Below are 18,900 nucleotides of genomic sequence, written 5' to 3'. Positions count from 1 at the left end.
TCCAGCAGATATTTTTTATTTGATAAATAAAAGTCTCTGAGCTCTTTAACACCTTCATCTTGTAGAACCATTGGGGACCGAATTGGAGAAGCCAAGGCAAGTGGCAACCTTGGGAATACCCTGAAAATCCTGGGGCAGTTTGATGAAGCTGTGGTTTGCTGCCAGAGACACTTGGACATTTCTCAGGAGCAGGGAGACAAGGTAATGGTTTCAGCAGGAAATTCTTCCTGCCTTTAAAAAGAACCTGTCTGCAAGTCAGTGAACGTGATCTGGTGAAGGTGGGCTTTGGAAGGAGCTGCAGGGTGAAGCTCTCCCTTCTGGCTGCCATCAGACATCTCCTGCTGCTGTGAAGGTGAAGATGGGAAAGGAAAATGTGGGCTTGTGCTTCTGAAAGAGGGGAAAGGAAAATGTGGGCTTGTGCTTCTGAAAGAGGGGAAAGGAAAATGTGGGCTTGTGCTTCTGAAAGAGGGGAAAGGAAAATGTGGGCTTGTGCTTCTGACCATCTCTGCCCATCCTGGGATGTGAAGTGTGATGCCTTGCTGTTGCCTGTTCTTCCTCCCTTTAGGTAGGTGAAGCCAGAGCTCTCTATAATATAGGGAATGTTTACCATGCAAAGGGAAAGCACTTATCCTGGAACACAGCCCAGGACCCGGGCTACCTGTCTCAGGAAGTCAAGGACACACTACAGAAAGCTTCAGAATATTATGAGTAAGTATCCAAGCTTGGCCAGCCCCTTCTCCTGCAGGCAACGGGGCCACTGGCTGAGAATTTGCAGGTTGTAATAGATTAGGAATATTTCCTTGAGATGCCAAGCTGCGTTGGCAAATTAATCTCAAGGAAGGTGAGAAAAGGTCTTTTATAAAATCTGAGCTAAAACTCATGCTGGCACTGGCTTTGTAAAACTTGCTGTGGGTTGAATCGTGGTCGTGCAATGAAGTGCAGCAGTCTGCTGCTTGCCAGAGCTGAACTCCAGCTGCTGTGGCCCCTGCTGCTCTCTGCTGGCCTCTGTGAGGATGGATCCCTGTGTGTCTCCACCCTGTCACCCAAGGGAACATTTGAAGTCCTGGTTCTTCTCAAGGATCTGCACTTTATCTCACTTGTCCCAGCCTTCCTTTTCCTAAATCATTTCAAAGATCGGTCGTGTGCCACATGGGAGGGTTGGCACCAGAATTTTGGGCTTGTGTTTTTCTCCTTGTACTTCAGAGTTCTGCTTTTGTGGTGCAGTATTTTAAAATAGGCTTTTTAAGTGAAGAGAGTGATAAGATCTTACATCCCTCCCCTCATGTCTGAGGATGTGATAGTGCCTTTGAACAGCTCACCACCCTTTTTCCAAGGAGTGGTGCATGTGGCATAGCCAAAGGGAGAAATTGTGCCAGTGGTGAGTGCTCGACCATTCTCTGTGTGCTGTGTGTGTAAAGGGGGTAAAAACAAGATAAAGAAATGCCAGGAGGCTCCCAGAGCAGAGCCCTGGCATTGAACTGTGCATCTGGCCTCTGTCCCTGGAGCAGGACAGGGAAATCCTCTTCCTGTGGCCCTGGTGCTGCAGTGAGGCCATTTCTGATTTAATGTGGGATGGATCAGGTGTGTGAGCACAGGTGTGACACCCATGGCCCGAGGGAGCAGAGCAGCAGGACCTGCACCCTTGGCCGGAGCTGCCAGGAGGGAAATGCCTTCTGCAGGGCTGCCTCTCCTTCCTTCCTCTGCAGGTTCCCACCCGTGTCCCTGCAGGGCTGCGCCTCATGGATGTTCTGCCCTGGTTTCTTTCAGGAGGAACCTGTCCCTGGTGAAGGAGCTGGGGGACAGAGCTGCACAGGGCCGTGCCTACGGCAACCTTGGCAACACCCAGTACTTACTGGGCAACTTCAGCGAGGCCATTGCCTTCCACAAGGAGGTAGGAAACACCTCTGCTCCCTGCCTGGGCCTGGGAGCAGCTTTCCTTCTCACCACAGCACAGGGAGAAGTTTCCCCCAGCTGTTTTCCTCCCTCCTGTGCGAGCCCCAGGGTCTGCCCTGTTGTACCAACTCACACTGAGCAATTCTTACTCCAGCCCCCATCAGCACCTCGTGAGCAGCTCGAGGGAAGGGTGCTGTTGGCTTGGAAACCAAAGGAGGTATCCAAGGGCAAATTGCAGCTGGGTCTAGCAAGGAGTTTTTTTCTGCTCTTAATTTGTCTCAGTCTAGATTTTAATAAATGCGAGCCATGAATTTAATTAAGCTGCTGAAAGAGCTGTTGATCAAGAATAAATGCTGCTTGTAGAACATAATAACTTTCTGCAAAGCTTTACAGGGAGGTGAGGTGACAAAGTCCCTGCCCCAATTCAAATGCAATTTAGCTTCTGTTGCAGAGTGTGCATCAGTTCCCTCGCAGTGGAAGGTGGAAATCCACTGCTGCTCTGGTTTTTAAATGCTGGGGGGACAGCACTGGGATGCTCCCATCGCTCCCACTCTCCCCAGAGCCCTTCCTGCTGCAGCCCCCCTTGCAGGCAGGTTCATCAGCTCGGGGGTGGGAGCTTTGCAGCCCCGAGAGCTGCTGCCCAGGGGAGCTGCTGCGGGGCAGAGGGGTGTGTGCTGACCCAGCTGTGTCTGCTGCAGCGCCTGGCCATCGCCAAGGAGTTTGGGGACAAGGCTGCCGAGCGCAGAGCCTACAGCAACCTGGGCAACGCCCACATCTTCCTGGGCAGGTTCGACATCTCTGCCGAGTACTACAAGTGAGTGCCAGGGCTGCTCCTGGGGACCCTGAGCTGTCACAGCCAGCCCCCAGTTCCAGGGGCTGTGACAAGGGACCTGGGCTGGCAGGGCTGCTGTGCTGGCCGTGCAGGGTGTTGCTCCAAGGGGTGACTTCCCCGTAGCCTGGCAGTGACCAGGGCTCTTGTTCCTGCTGTTTGTTCCCTGTAGGAAAACGCTCCAGCTCTCCAGGCAGCTCAAGGACCAAGCAGTAGAAGCCCAGGCTTGCTACAGCCTGGGGAACACATGCACACTGCTTCAAGACTATGAGAAAGCCATTGAATACCACCTGAGGCACCTGGTGATAGCACAGGAGCTGGGAGACAGGTAAGGAGTGCCTCAGGTGAGGGTGGAGAGCCCTGACCCTTCTCTGACTTCTCTCTTGCTGGGGTTAAGCACCAGTGATGTGTATGCTTGAAAGTCATTAGGCATCTCTGGGCAGCCAGTCCTTAGTCCAATCATCTGTCAAAATCTTGACCTGATTCACCTTTCTCACATCATTCAAACCTGGAGATTGTGCCCTCAGTGCTGTGTCTGTGTGGGCTGAGTGAGATTTCTAAGGAGAAAGGTGAAACCAGGTTCAAGAAGATGCATCGAGCTCAGTGCCTTGCCAGTGGCTGCTGCTGTGTTCTCCCAGGAGGGCCTCTCAAGAGCTCCCTTATGCTTACAGAAGTTGTATTTCCCTTAAAAGCCGTGTGTTTAGGGCACACAGGATGTGCCACTTTGCCCTGTTGCTCTGGGATGATGCTGGAAACCTCCATGTACAGATGATGTTGCATAGACAGAGTGCAGATGATGCTTCTTGTTTCTTGGTCTTGCTCCTCATTACTTAGGAGGCTTTGCCTTTTAAATTGTCTTAAATTTTAATTTTTTTTTTTGAGATGTTGGTTCTTTTCTCCTGGCTGTTCTGATCCTGAGCCCCCTTGCAGCTGAGGTGGTTTTGCAGCGTGGTGTTGAGTTCCTCCGGAGGCTGGGTGTCCTCCACTAGATGGAGCAGGGACACCAGGATGGGAGAGCTGTGCCACCACCCGGGCAGCCTCTGCTCGGGGCAGGCACGATCCCACCCAAGGGTGAATCATGCTGTGGGGGTGCAGGCCTGTGGGCTCCTGCATTTCTGGGAACACACCCTGTGAGCAGAAGGCATTGAACAGGGTGACAAGAAAAACGGTGGAATGCTGATCAACCCGCCCAAACCTCAGAAAAGGGAGTTGTAGTCATGCTGAACCTCCCCCTGCGCCCCCAGGTGCTTTTTTTATCCCTTCTCCCCCCACATCTGCTCGTTTGCAGAGCTGAGCAGGCTCTGGGGAGCAGGAGGCTCTGCCTGCTCCTGCAAACAGCTGCTGAAGCTCCTGGGAGCCAGGCTGGGGGGCTGCACAGGGCATCCCCTGCAGTCCCTGGACACCTGCAGCAGTGCCCTGGACACCTCGTGGAATCTGTCCCTGTGCCCTGCTGGGTGCAGCTTTGTGCTGTGCTCGCCCTGGTGATGCAGTGCTGGGGCTCAGCTGGAGCTGCTGCCTGCAGAGTTCTCTCCTGGCTGCTTCAGCTCGGGCTGGTGGTGCATCCTCTGAGAGCTGGGTGCTGCATTCTCCCTGTGCAGCTCTGACAGGAGTCCTGGTGGGGTTGGGGGGAGCTGGGCAGGAGCTCTGCTTCTCCCCTCGGGCTGGGGCTCAGCAGGGAAGCCAAACCATCCTGGCCCTTGCTGCAGTGCTTAATTTTCTCCCTGTGGGTACAATCCTGCTTTTCCCAGGCTGTTCATCCCCAGCTCTTGCTGAGCTCAGTGTAAGAAGAGTTTCAAGTGTCCAGCACGCTTCATTTTCCAGCGTAGAACCTCTGTGGAGGTGGAAGCAGAGCGAGGAGCTCTGTCAGTGCTCTCCAAAAGGCCCAGCTGGGCTTTGCCCAGCATTTCTGTGGTTTGACAGTTCCCTGTCCTGCAGGGTGGGAGAAGGAAGAGCCTGCTGGAGTCTTGGAAATGCCTACGTGTCCCTGGGGAGCCACGAGCAGGCTTTGCACTTTGCAAGGAAACATCTTGAAATCTCCCAAGAGGTAAGAGAAGCTGGTGCAAACCAGAGGGAACCTGTGACTCCTGGTGAGAGCGAGACTGTTTTATGCCAAGGAGTTATATTAGTGCAGTTACCTTGCTCTGGAAAGCCCTTCCACTGTGCTGGTGTTCTTAGGAGCTGCAGAGCTGGGCTGGAAAACTCTTTAGATGGGAGGCTCCCAGCCTTGCCCCTTATTGCAGCAAACGTGTGAGCGGTACTTTGCTCTCAACCAAAGTTCTGGGTGAGAAAGGACCTTGGGGACTTGTCCACTGGCTGGCCAAGGTGTTGTGCACCCAGAGCAGTGCAGCCTGTGAGATCCCACTTTGCTGAGCACGGGGAGATCCCAGCTGAGCTGGAGCTGCAGTGTCCTGGTGCAGTGGATGCTGTCCCTGATGCGCACAGCCTGTGCCACTGCCACCCCTCCGGGGAGTTGTGTGTGCAGCTACTCTGCTTTCTCCTTGGCCTGGTCCAGCTCTCTGCAGCTTTCCTGCCATTTTCAGGAGGCTCAGAAGTGCAGAAAGCCAGAATTCCATTGTTTGCTCTTTTCAGTGTGTTGAGGAAATAGGCTGTGGCCTCTTTAGTCTTCCCCAGATGAAGAAATTGCCCTCTTGAAGCACTAATTGAAATCACCATCTGTAAGTGTGCTGGGTGTTCTCCTGCCTGTCTGTTAGGTTGGCTAAATCTCCGAGTAGGGCTGACACAGCAGCCTAATTACAGATTTAATTATACTTATCAGACACACTGAAGAAATACTGTTCTTTGGCCCTGTACATCTTAGGACTTTCCCAACTCTGCTCAGGCTTGGGCTGAGCCCTCAGAGCCAGGCATCATCTGAGGGCCCTGGGAGGATCAGCACTGGTGGTCTGGGGTCTTTGGGGGTGGAGGGGAGACCCAGCAGGGTGGGGAGTCCCAGTGTTGTCACTGCAGGGTGCTGCCTGTGGCTCCAGCTGTGTCAGGAGTGGGTTCCTCGTGGCACATGGCTGAAGTCCCCCCAGCATGAATTATGGAGCAGTGCAGAGACTGTCCCTTTGACAAGCACCAGGATTTTGGCCAGGAGAAACCTCATGGAGTTCAATCTTTTCACGCTTATGTTCATAACTCGCTTCACATCACTTTATTCCCAACAAAAATCTAATGGTGGCATTTGACTCCAAATGAAACCAGCTCAGAGTAACCACACTGAAAGCTGCTGCAGGTTGATCAGAGGTTACTCACAAAATCCCACTGGAATAAAGGATCTGTACCTAAAACCCCTGGAAGCTGCCCCAGCTCCAGGACACTGCTCTGGAGTGCTTTTGTCATCTCAGAGTGCAGCTCCTGGGAGGCTGAGGGCAGGAAACAGGGCTCTGCTGGGGTGTGTGTGGCAGCTCCTGCCCGGGGTCATTGTCCTGCCTGTCTGTTCCTGGTTGTTAATAGGGCTTTGGAGATGATCTGAGATGAGTGGAAGTCAGGGAAGCACTTAATAAATGAGCATCAAGGACTGTAAGACCTAACATGGACGTAGTAATTTCTCTGGAGATGATGTCAACAGCAAATCTCCTGTAATTGGCAGGGGGATTTATGCCTGGTGATAAGCCCTTTGATCTGCCTCCCTTTACTGGAGCTTGGGGCTTTGTCATAAATAATGTGGGGATTTATGGGTTTGTTCCATGCTGCAGTCTGTGGCCGGGGACACAAAGGAGCTGTTGCCAGGCATTTAACAGGAGCTGGCCTCTCCAGGGGAGCAGCCAAGGTCTTCCCCTGTCACACAGGCTCTGTTCCTCTGGAGATGAGGGGCTGTTCTCTGGGTGTCCCCGGTGGTGGGCAGCACAGCCATTCTCTGGGTGGGTTAAACTTGGAGGAGGATCCAGTGTTGTGTCCCACAACTCCTCGTTTGAAGTAGCAGGAGCTGTTGGACAGATCAGCATCCAAACACGTAACATCAGCTTCCTTGGCCTCAGCGAGAGGTGGGAACTGGGGAGAAGTGTGGACTTGGAAAAGAATTTTTGGAGCATTGTGTGGGTAGGTGACTAGGAACAACTCGGAGTTGTGTGGCTGTGAGCCAGGAGAAGAAGGGCTTTCGGGGCCCTGGTGTGTGCCCACGTGGCTGATGGCAGCGTGGTGTCTGCTGCTCAGTAACTGTGGAAATCCTTGAGGAAGGGGGCTGGGAGTGCCAGGGCTCCCTGCCAAGCCATGGACAGCCCAGACCTGCACGTTTGGGCTCAGTTCTGTGGCAGTGGGCGAGCTGAGCCCTCTCTGAGCTGTTCTGAGCTGCAGCACGGCGACCCTCTCCCAATTTATCACTGGAGAACAGTGCTGGGGAGCTGTCTGGCCTCTCAGGTGTCTCCAAGCTCACTTCTGGCTGGCTGTGTTTGATTTTTGGGGGTGAGGCTGGCCAACCCTTGGCTGGGAGCTGTTTGCTTGCCTTTAACCAGTGCCCTGTTGGTTTTCCTGCTGCAGATCGGGGACAGGAGCGGGGAGCTGACAGCCCAGGTGAACGTGGCCCAGCTCAGGGCAGCACTTGGCTTGGGCCCAGGGGAGGAGGACGTGGGGGCAGCTCATCCCTACTCTGCCTACGAGGCACAAGGTGAGTTCCTGGGGCTTTGGTGGCATTGGGAAGTCTCAGGAATTTCGTGGTGTGGGGAGGGGAAGGCGTGTGCAAGTGGGTAGGAAATACAAATGCTAGAGCAGAATAAGGCTGTGCAGTGAGTGCCTTCACTACGAAGGGGACTGTGATGGGTTGCTCTGTGCTTTCCATAAGCTGCAAAGGTAGGGAAGGATCCCCAAAAAAGGGCACAGAAGGAGTTAATGGAATTAATCTGCGTTGGGAATGACATTCCACATGCCACGCAGCAAACCAGCTTTTGTATCTTTTAAAGCTCTGCAGGGCTCTTTTCTCTGATTTGACTGATACCTGAGGCTTTCAGGAGTGACTGGAAGGGATTTTTGACTGCTCTTGTTCTGATTAGCACCCAGTAACAAGCCCAGGGCAGGGGCTGGAGGCAGGCTGGGACCATCAACACACACTGGGTGACATCCCACCCTTGGAACACCTGCAGCAGTGCTGAACATGGAGACAAGATGTGGCAACCCTTGGTCACAGCAGCCCAAAGTGGCTTTAGTGGCTCTGGGTCACTCTGCCTGTGCTGGCAGGGAGCAGGGTAGCTCAGACAGGTCACCACAGTGCTGCCAGCCTGGCTTGGGGACTGTCCTGGAGCTGCCCACTGCAGGCACGGGTGGGTGCCTGGCACGGGCACTCCCAGCTGGCAGCTCTGTGCTCATTAATTCACACACACTGCATCTCAGGAGGTGTGCACTCATTAAATACGACCTTGTGGCACGGGCACTGTGCCCTGGTGGTGGCACTGAGGTGGAGGGGATGGTGCTGGGGCTGAGGCAGCGTGCCTGGGAGGGCAAGGAGAGGCTGGCTGTGCCTGTGTGCCCTGTATTGATTTTATTTGATAACCTGCTACCTCAGTGCTGGAGCTTCTCCTGGTAAATGGAGGTGTGGTGAGGGATCCAGCGTGCCCTGCTGTGCCCCACTGGAGCTGAGCTGGTGCCTCAAATGCTGAGGGGACCACAGCAGCTTCCCCAGGCTCCCTTTGCACCTCATCTCCTCTTGTAACTCCTGCAGAGCTCATTCCTGCCATCTCCTCAGGGGCTGCCTGCTGCCAGGTCCCTTTGTTGTGAAAGGGGAGGAAATGAACCTCAGTGTTGGTGCAGTGTCTGGGTCAGAGCAAGTGTGGATGTGGCCCATGGGCTGCTCAGTGCCTTCTGCAGATCCAGATGTGCTGTGTGAACATCTGGAGGCAGCAGTGCTGTTTCTGAGCGAGCCAGAGCCCTGCAGGTCTGTGTGTGTGTGATCCCTGGAGGCTGGGGAAGGCTGAGCAGCTGCAGGCAGAGCTCTGGAGGTTGCAGTGACCCCGTTAATCCGTGCTGCTCTCACGTTCCCAAGGCTGTTTGTTGAGAGAAGGACAAAGTGTTCTTGGGAGGAACAGCAGCAAACAGCTGGGATTTGCAGTGCCGGGGGAGAAGGATCTTGAGAGCAGGTTTCTCCTCTCCAGGTCCTGGGAATCTGCTGGGGAGGTAAAACCCAGCTGTGTGTTGGGTTGGGCCCAGGGGAGGAGTGTGAGGTGACACCTGGCTGGGCTCTCTGGGCTTCACAGGGCTGGCCCTGTCACAGGGGGATGTGCAGAGGGCACAGCCTGTGGAGAGGAGCCTGAATCCTTGATTTCTCCTTCGCTTTTCTCCTTTTCAGCTCCCTTATTCCAAACTTCAGCAGAGGATGAGAGGCCACCAATGTGTCTCTGAGCCCTTCAGGGGAGGGAGATGTATTTGAATTTTGGTACCCTCCTGTGCACCTATTAAATGATTAGAAGAGCGTAATTATTTATATTATTAATAGCAGCAGTTTACAGCCAGAGCAACATCTGTTTCTGTAATAGGAAGCAGGTGAGAGAGTTGAGATTTGAGTTGGCTTCTGAACCAGCCGTGCCTTTTGATGTTGACAAATCTCATGGTGAGGAGAGCTTTCCATTTTTTTTTTTTCCATTCAGATTCTTTTTCCTGCTCAAGGTTACAAAATGGCTGCATATGATGCTAAAATCCTCTGACTAGGCAAAGGTGATAAAAACCATCAGGTACAGGAAAGCTTCCTAGCAAAGGCTGAGCCAGGTTTTCACTGTGGTGTCCTTCACAGGTTACTTCTTGGTCATTGCCCTTCCCCGGGCTCTGGGGGTGGAAGGAGTGGCTGATGTTTCCCTCTGCTGTTCTGGCTCCCCTTGCTGAGCTCTTGATGATTTTAATTAATATTCTGAGAGTATTTGGATGTCAGAAGACAAAGCTGGAGGCCGGGGAAACGGGGCAGCGCTGCAGAAGTCTTGTGAAAGCAGCGACCTTGTTGAGAAAGGCAAACACAGAGAGCTTAAAGCAACAAACTGAAGGAAGCCGGAGAGGAGCTGGAACATGAAGTAAATAAACAGGGGCTGGGTTTGCTTCTCCAAACAGCCAAAAATGTGGCCCTGAATAAATCTCCTTCTCTTTCACACACTGCAAGCTAAGAGTTGAGTACTGGTAGGCTTTGCCTTGGGAGGGAAGTGAAGGACTTTCCTGTGGCTCCACGGGGTTGTTTTTAGGGGTGAAGAGTCAGCACTGGGAGATGTCCTGGGGTGCAGACAGACAGCAGTGGTGCCCTTTGCCAGATGAGCTGAAGCTGCAGATCTGCTCTGGGAGGAGCAGAGTGTGGACTGGGAGCACTGAGCTGACCCTGCCTGGTGGAGGAACCAGTTTTGGGGATGCTGCCTTGATCCTTTGGGGATCCTGCCAGCTGGGAGGGGAGCACAGGGACTGGGATCCCCCAGCAGCCAGGGCTGGAGGCAGACAGGAGCCCTGGCCCTCCTCAGTACCTCTCCAGAGGGAGAACTGGCTCTGGGCTGCTTTTCTTCTGCTTTCAGCAGCTCCTCAGCCATCACTGCTGGCAGCAGCAGAGTCAGGAGACACGAAACAACCTCAGCTGGCAGCTGGGAGTGCGTGGGGAGGGCTGCAGGTGTTCCAGGAGGCGTTGGCATGGGGATGCTCCCAGAGCTGCCTGCTGGCAGGGTTTGTGCTGTTTGCAGAGCACAGACACCACTGCCCTGCCCTGCTTGCTCTGAGAGCAAACCCAGTGCAATCCTGGAGTACAGTCCTGGAGTACAGGCTGCTCTTACAACTCTGAGTTACTGCTGTGATGCTGGGCACGTGTTTGATTTTGGTTTCCCCCCCAACACATGCAGTGGGGATCAGGTTTTCTCTAACCAAGGCTGGAACAAGGCTTATTTACAGGTAAAGCCTTGTCAGTTTGGGTCAGAGGATGAGCCTGACTTCTCCCCTCTGCTGATCTCCTGCTGAGAAATGGTGGGCATGAGGCTGCCCTGCTTGTTTGGTGCTCCAGAGGCTCCTCATCCCTGTGTGAGGCAGCCCTGCTTCAGGTTGTGTTCTGCAGTGGGCACAGCACCCCTCTCCTTCCTGAGCTCTGCTCAGCTCTGTGGGGCTTTGATTGTGGGGCTCTGCAGTTTTGAGCTCATCTCTTCACAGGAATCTTTGAACCTTTGCATCAATCAGACTGGAATAGAAAAAAAAAAATCTGCTTTTATGTTTTCCAGCCTGTTTGTTTTTGATTGTTTGCCTGCTTTAAATATCTTTGAAGTACCTAAAAAGTGTTTAGGGCTGATAAACCAGGCAGGATTGACCATCCCTCTGCTGATGCAAGCAGGGAGGTGGTGATGCTGCTCCCCCTGCCAGCCTGTGCCTGGGGCTGGGATGCTGCCCAGCCTCAGGGATGTTCCTTCCCTGTGGTTTGCTCAATCTTCTGCAGAAAACTGTCAGCTGAGGGGTGTGAGAGCAGCATCTTGCTGACAGTGGGCCAGCCCTGCTCCCTCAGGCTGTGATTTCACTGTCTGGGAAGCATTTGCCTTCCCTGGGGCAGAGTCGGGGTCACATCCCCGGCATGGAACCAGCCTGTCCCTACCAGTCACACCGAGAAGTGCAGCAATTGAAAGTGTTTAATGTTAAATATCCTCAGCTCCATCCCAGGAGCTGATGGGCTGCAGCTCAGCCTTTTTTTCACTGTGAAAATGAAAGCCTGAGGCTGTGTTAATTGTACCTGCTGAGGCAGGGGGTGATGGATGAGGTGCTGCAGAAGCAGAGTGGCTTTTGGCCAGGTGGAAGGCAGGATCGGTGGTCTGGTGGCTTTGCTGTGCTCCAGCAGGAGCTCACAGGGAGAGCTGGGGGAGGAAGGTGTCCAAAAGTCCTGTGTGTGGTGGCCCTTCAGGGAGCAGGGCAGGAAGGACAGGAGAGCTGCTTCCACAGGGGGATTCTGCAGTGAAGATTCAGGACTTCTCAAGGATGCCTCTTCTCTATAATGAGTTTTTTCTAAATCCTCTGCTGTTACAGCTGTGAAGTCATTCCAGCAGCACTGGTGGGGGGGATGAACCTCTGAGTCATTTGGATTTTAAACTCAGTAATTTAGCACTCACTTCAGACTGCCCCAGTATTGGCTTTAGGAAGTTTTAAAATACTCTTCCCAAGTATTTAACGCTCCTCTCTCATCCTGCTGTGCACATGAACCTCCTTCCCAGCATTGGTGTAAAATACAGCAGGAGTTCTTGGCTCACAGCAGAGGAAATGCTCCAGGACTGGAGAAGATGATGTTGTGCTACTGAAATTTGTTTTATCTTGATGCCAGGGGAGATGGCAAGTGCTGGAAAAAGGGATGAGGAATGGGCCAAGCCTTGAAGCCTGTGGCAGAGAAAGCACAACGTGGCTTGTGGCAAAGCCATCCATTCAGGATTAAATCTCTTGTTGTGGGGAGGGAGAACTTTTTGGAAATCCTTGGTTCTGGGAAGGCTGAGGCTCCCTTTGGCTGCAGTTGCAGACTCCAGCAGCACTCCCAGCTCTGCTGTGCTGTCTGGTTCCTGAGTGCACCTTCCCCAGACAGTTCCCCTTGGTGGCTGCTGGGTGGGAAATGCCCTGGCAGTGCTGCTGCTCTGGCCAGGAACAAGATTCCTCTGCTTGCTGTGCCTTTTATGCAGCACAGAGCAAGAAAGGAGAAGGGGGAAATTCTCTTTCTTGCCCAGCTAGAATTTCTTTTTCTCCCTTAAATCTTTCTGTATGGATGGCCACGCTCTGCTGTGGCATTCCTGTGAGCAGGGCAAGGCCAGACCCTCAGCAGAGAGCCTGTAATCTCTGGGGTGACCTCAGGACCACCCTCCTTCCCTGGCAAGAACAGGCAGGCTTGGCTTAGAAAAGCCCCTGGCAGAGCTGAGAACCCAGTCCAGCGTGTTCCAGGAGCTGCTGGTTGATCACAGCAGCACCCAGGAGGAGGGATCACGTACATTCCCCCTCTTTTTTAGAGGATTTTACTGTGGGTGTTTGATGGCTGCTAAACTGACACGTGGCTGCTCCTTCTCTGCCCTCCCTGAGTCAGTCTGGAGGACAAAATCGTGTCCTTGGGCTCGTCTGGCTGCTGGAGATGTTGGCCCTGTTAATTATTGCGTGTCATTTTGCAGCTAAACCCTGGTTTTGATCTCTGCTTGCTCAACACCAGCTGATAATGGGTGGTGGGAGGTCATGGGACTCTGCTGTATCCTGGAGGGAAAATCCTGCCCTCAGGAGCGAGCCAGGTGTGGCTGCCAAGTCCATCTCACCTCTGCTGCATTAGCCCTGGGGTTGTGAGCCTCCTGCTCCACCCAGCTCAGCCCAGCTCCCAAAACATCCTTCTGTCCCCACAGCTGCTCCTCTCTGACTGCCGGGGGGGTTATGGTGACAGGAGGCTGTACCCAACCTTCCCACAGCCTCCAGGCTTGTCTTTGCAAGTGTTTTCTGAAAATACCCCTCCTGAATATTTCATTCTATGACCCAAACTGCCGATGTTTTGTTTGCAAATCGCCCTTGGTTAGAGAAAGGCTAATGCCTATTGCACATCTGGGGCAAAACTGAAAGATGTGCCCAACACCACAGCAATTACTCAAGAGTTGTAACACTACAAATAAGATCCTTGTGTATTCCAAGACTGCAGCTTTCCTACATTGAGTTTACATGTACTACGGGGGTAAATACATAACAAATAAGAAAAAAAAAAAGTAGCTCCCTTGTGCCATTTCTACCTGCAAGGAGGACTCTTTTTCCATGTGAATGTGAGGGCTCTTTGGCCAGTGATCCAGAGCATCTCCTCATTCCCTCTCTCCATCCGAGGAGCCTCTGTGCCAGCTGCTCACCCTGAGTGCAGGCAGCAAATGCCCCAGGGCTCTGGGTGCCGTGTGGATGTGCAGCACTGCTGTTATTTGTTATTTCTGTTATTTTCAGCCCGTTGCTCAGCTGTCAGGCTGGATTGTGGAGATGCAGAACTGGGCTGACACAAACACAGAGCATCTTCTGCCAGATCAGCCAGACGAGCATCTTGATGCAAAGGGAACTTTGTGTTGCCACGTATGGTGTGCAGCTTTTGTAAAGGAACAGTTTTTCCACAGAAGAGAAAACTGCAGGATTCTTCTTCTGGAGCAGGGCTTTGTTGTGCTCAGGGCCCGTTGGGAAGTTGGGATTTTGCCTCCCAGCAGAGCAGAGATCATTCCTGACCTGGTGGTTCCCAGTTCTGTATCCTCAGACACAGAAGGGCCCAGAGCTGTTGGGATTCCCTGGTCCTTCCCTGCCTGCAGGACCAGGCTGAGCAGATGGTCCTTCCCATGGATGGGCACACAACAGCTTGGCACCAGCGTTTTATGGCCCAGTCATGGTAAATAACTGATATTATTTGCTTTCTCTATTTAGGGAAAAGTATTGTTCTACCCCAGTAGCAACTGGGAAAACAAATGCCACCATTTATCAGCCGAGTGCTGACAGTAATAGAGGTCAAGTGGATTTATGGTGCCAGAACCCATTATGTGTTTGAAGACTAATTAAAGCATTAAATGAGATGCTTGTCCTACTGGAGGATGCTATATTTTTTCCCCCCTTGGTTCTTTTCCTGTTGCTGTTCTTGTTTTCCCCCTCCCCCTTCCCTCTTGAAGAGCTTTGCTGTAATAATGGAGCACGAGGCTGACAGAGCTGCCCTGATTAGATGTCAGCAGTGTATGATTTGAGGTGCTCTGGGAGCACTGGACCGTGTCTCCACTGTCACTTCAGGGCTGGGAAGGGTTTCCAGACCAGCATTCCACCCCAAACAAGGGGCTTGGCTGCTCTGCTGTGATTATCTTGAGCAATATTTGGAGTTGTCTGCCAGGTTCAAGGTTTGGGTCAGTACCAAGGGAGGGAGGTGCTGTCCAGGGCTGGGAGAACTCGCCCAAAACCAAGTCACTATCCTGGTTAATGCAGGTACAGTGGAAAATGACCTTTTCATGAGAATGCAGCAGGTCCTGACGTGGGATTTGCTGTGTTTGGGGTGCCCAGCCCGTGTTGTATGTGCTGTGGGCAGCGGGGGCTGATGTTGGCTCCACAACCTTTCCCTGTTGTTTTCCATGGAGTCCCCTGTCAGGTTGAATTCTGCCTGTTCTGGCACAGCCCCCCAGAGGGATCCAGCCTGCTCCAGCTGCAGATGCAGACCTGGTGCTGTGTCTGGGTGGGAGAGCTGTGGGAGAGGGGGCAGAGCTGGGGCTTATCAAAGCACACGTCAGCCTGGTGAGAGCTCCTGCCAGGGCTCCTGAGTTGCTGCTACACATGTTCAGCTCAATTTTGTCAACTGCAATCTCTTGGGGATGGAGCCTGTCCATGCAGGAACAAAGCTCTGTCTGCCCAGCCTGCCCGAGTGCTCCTTTCCATGAGATGATCCCATCACCATCCTTGATGAGCCTTCCTTGTGTTCCCTGTGGCTGCAGATTAAAGACAAGGATGTGAAAACCGTTAAAGCTGCCTCAGCAACCAAACTGCAAAAGCAAAATTTAAAAAAAAATTTAAAAAAATATCCTCGGTTTGTGGTGCTGTTGACATCATAGATGGGGAGGAGGAAGAGATTTTGAAAAAAAAAATATTTAAAAAAGGAACAACACCCCTGAAAAGAGCAACATCCCAGGAGCTCCAGGAAAACAGGGCATGAATGCAGCCAGTCAGGAGCATTGCTCAGCTGATGTTCACAAGAAGGTTTCAACTTGCTCTCTTTGAGACCTCAGTAAACCTCCAAGACAGAGGGAGCATTTAGAAAGGCCCCTGAGGTTTTCCATTTCTCTGCAGCAGGCTTGGTCAACATGCCAATAAATGCTGGGTGGAAAAAAAACCTTCCAGAGAGGCAGAGCTGGGTTTGCAGCTGCTCAATCCTTCACATCCCTGGCTGCTGCTGTGGCTCAGCCCTGGGGAGAAGGAGGCAGAGCTCAGCTTTGGCTGAGCATTAAGTGGTGCTGCAGGTATTTCTGGGGAAAAATCAGTTGGGAGAGGCTGGAAGTGACATCTGGAGCCATCTGAGGGAATGGAGACAGAAGGATAGCGGGACTGCTGCCGTGGGACACTTGTGAGTATGGAAAGCTCTGCTCTCCTGGAAGGTGCATGAGGACGTGTGGGATGAAAAGGGGAGAAGCTCTCACACATCTGCTGGGAGTTGCTGCTGGTGTGGATCCAGTTTCCTGTAGCCCTGGGTGACAGGGACCCTCTTAATGCTGCTTATTTTTAGTGCTGGTGAGTGGGGACAGTGCCCCCAGCACTGGCTGGGATTTCTGGAAGAAACAGCGGAGTTGGATGAAGTTTTTTGTAATTCTGAACTTCTTCCTCTCTCAGCTCAAGAGTGTGCAAACCCCAGACAGTCGTGGACAGCCACCAGCATCAGAGCAAGAGAAAAAGATGAGTTGTTCTGCTGCCCGTGTCTATTACATTAACAGCAGGCAGGTTTTCTCTGCTTGGAGATTAATGGCTGCTGGCCAGCAGTTCAGTGCTCTGGGAACACACAAAAGCACCTGAGGATGGAGGTGTGTAATTAATGGCTCTTTAGACAGCTGGAAATGATGTGTGTTTATCTAACTGGGCACACTTTGCAGCTTTCTTGCTTTCCTGGAAGTGGCTGTTAAACAGAGCCGTGACGCACACTCACTTCCAGGGGCTGGGCTCGCCTCTGAAGCCCAAATGTGCCTCTGCTTGGGTGTCTGGAGGTGACTTTTACTCCAGATCCACCTTGCTGCTGTAGGTTATTCTGAGGGAAGCCACGAGCAGCTGGAGCAGTGTCCAAAGGGTGTAACTGGGAGCCCCTGGGAACAACCCAGCACTGCTTTCCCCTCCTGCCTGAGCGACGTGGCAGCACCCAAAAGTCCTTCACCCATCCCACAGCCATCTCCTCCACGCTGAGGGTGGTGGTGCAAAGGGAGTTTTCTTCAGGGATGGTGTTGTTGGGCATCAGAAGGGGCTGCCCAGGGCGTCACCGCCCCTGGAGGTGTTCAGGGAGTGACTGGACGTGGCACTGAGTGCTCAGATCTGGTTGGCAGGGTGGGAATTGGTTGGGTTTGAGTCTTTGAGGCCTTTTCCAGCAGCAATGTTCTGAGCTGCTGGCAGGTGGGCCCCTGGCTTTGTGTGGAAGGGGATGGGTTTGGGAGGAATGCTGAGTGCTCGTGACGTGTGTTCAGTGTCTGTTCTCCACCTCCAGCCCTGATGTCAGTCCCCCTGAACTCAAAGCCTGGTAATGAATCACCTTAAAACAAAGCTGGTGCTGGTGTGCTTCTTGGAGGGGAGAGGCAGGAATGTGCAGCAGTGTTTTGCTGATTGGAATCTTTATGGCTGTGAGCAGAAATCCCTTCAGGATGGCGAGGGGCACAAACATCAGCTGCAGGTCCCTCATGGCCAAGCTGTGATGTGTGTGTGTGACCCTTGCTGAGCTCCCAGCTGATCTGAGCTTGTATCTTGTGGAGCTGAGCCTTCCAAAGCAGTGCTGTCCTTGGAGCTGGTGCAGTTTGGATCCAGCTGTGGTGGCATCTGGAGCTCTGGGTGTGCCGGTGGAGGAATCCCTGGAGCCTTCTTCCATTTAATCCCCGTGCTCTGCTTTCAGCCAGCCTTCATCTGTGAATTTTGTGCCTTTTCTCTGTTAGGTTTGCCCAGTGAGCAGCCCTGTGGCCCCCTGAGCTCGGAGGGGCCCTGGTGCTGGGCTGGGGGAGCTGAGGAGTGGAGGCTTTGGGGAGCTGGCTGCTGCAGGAACCACTCGAAGCTCCGTGGTTTCCGTTCTCAGGGCTCAGCACAGGGATCATCCCTCCCCCAGGATTTCCCCTCGAGCTTGGAAGGTGTCACAGGACCCTGAGTGCAGAGTTTTGGGCTGTGCCCTGTGGGGATCAACTCAGCTGAGCCATCAGGGAAGGGCAGAAGCTTTCCCAGGTATGCTGAAAGCATCCCAAGGCCATTTGGTACATCCTGGCTGTTTGTCAGCAAGGCAAGAGCAGCTGGGAGGAGGCTGAAGGGAGAAAGAGGGTAAAGAGGGTTTACAAACCAGGAGTCAGAGCTGAACTGTGTTTCACCCACTCTGTTGTTGGAATCAAACATCAAAATCTTATGAAATCTGAAATAAATATCATAACTCCTTCCAAGTTTTGATTCCTCTTTCTAGTTCAAGGCAAGATTTTGTTCCCCTTAAGGCTGAGGCTATGATATTTATTAGTTAGAAAATATTTGCTCCTTCTCTTAGTTTTCCAGCCTGTGTGACTACAGAGAAAAGCTCAAAGTTGAGTCTCAGAAACATTCTTTCATCTAAAAACATGATGATAAAGCAGAAAATCCACAGATGTATTAAATTGTCTATTTGTTATGATTTTTCTCAATGCCAGTCCCATGACTTTTGTGGTTTAGAGTGAGGTTTGTAACTCCTGAATTCCAGAGATCTTGTCTGAGATCGGGGTCGTGGTGTGACCTGGCTGGAGCTTGATAGCCAAAGCCTCAAACTGCTTTAAAAAGACACAAAACAATAAGGAAAAAAAACCCAAATTTGAATCTCAAGGCCAGCACAGCTGCATCATCCCACCCCTTTGACTTTTAGTTAACCAGAGCAGAAGATCTGCTGTGGTTTAGGTTCTCCCTGTGTGACATTTGTGCTGTTGGTGACACCCCCCTGATGTGAGAGTGTTGTTTTGCAGGAGCCAGGCCAAAGAGACTCCAGAGGAACAGCATGGACAGCTTAGACTTCCTCAAGTTCCCTTCTGAAAAGGTAAGCAAAGATGTCTGGCCTCAGAGATTGTCAGTGGGGATCTGTGCACAGATTCCAGTGGGTTTGTTGTTGCCTGGCTTCATTTGCAGGGAAATATGCAATTAGCAGATATCATTGGAGTCAATGGGATTAACCAAAGAGGGTTTCTAGAGAGCTTGGAGGAGAGGAACAGCTGGTCTGACTAAAAAGGCACTTAACACTCAAAGCTGAAAAGTCACTTCTGGGCTTTTTTTGATAAAAAGCAGCCCTTTATTGGAAGGATCATGGTGAGCAGCTTAGCCCCTGAGTGGCTGCCAGTGCCTGTCACCCCAGTGGAGCGGCACAGGGGATGGAGCACTGCAGGAGGGTTTGTTCCAGGGTTTGTTCCAGGGGCTCCAGGGGTTGCTTTGCTCCTGGGAGTGTCAGATCCGAGCAGATCAGCTTTTCCTCTCTGTCCCAGGGCTGCTCCTGCAGCAGCTGGAGGCACTGAGCCCTTCCAGCCTCAGGGATCATTTCAGCCTCTCAGAAAATCCTGCTGGAGGGCTCA

General features: G+C 52.6%; 1 protein-coding gene across 1 annotated transcript in view; it reads left to right on the top strand.

Annotated features, from left to right (window-relative positions):
• The window catches only part of GPSM1 (G protein signaling modulator 1), a 63,822-nt gene that overhangs the window by 21,875 nt on the left and 23,047 nt on the right, over positions 1-18,900 (top strand). The window contains exons 3-10 of the mRNA XM_077787915.1: positions 66-201; positions 566-708; positions 1,768-1,891; positions 2,592-2,707; positions 2,895-3,050; positions 4,658-4,766; positions 7,202-7,328; positions 18,304-18,374. Of these exons, the coding sequence (XP_077644041.1) occupies positions 66-201; positions 566-708; positions 1,768-1,891; positions 2,592-2,707; positions 2,895-3,050; positions 4,658-4,766; positions 7,202-7,328; positions 18,304-18,374 (982 nt within the window). The remainder of the gene's footprint in view (positions 1-65; positions 202-565; positions 709-1,767; positions 1,892-2,591; positions 2,708-2,894; positions 3,051-4,657; positions 4,767-7,201; positions 7,329-18,303; positions 18,375-18,900) is intronic.

Source organism: Lonchura striata, chromosome 22, assembly GCF_046129695.1.
Source record: "Lonchura striata isolate bLonStr1 chromosome 22, bLonStr1.mat, whole genome shotgun sequence".
Classification (NCBI taxonomy): Eukaryota; Metazoa; Chordata; class Aves; order Passeriformes; family Estrildidae; genus Lonchura; species Lonchura striata.
Note: the sequence above shows the minus strand (reverse complement) of the source record. Positions and strands in the feature narration are given on the sequence as shown.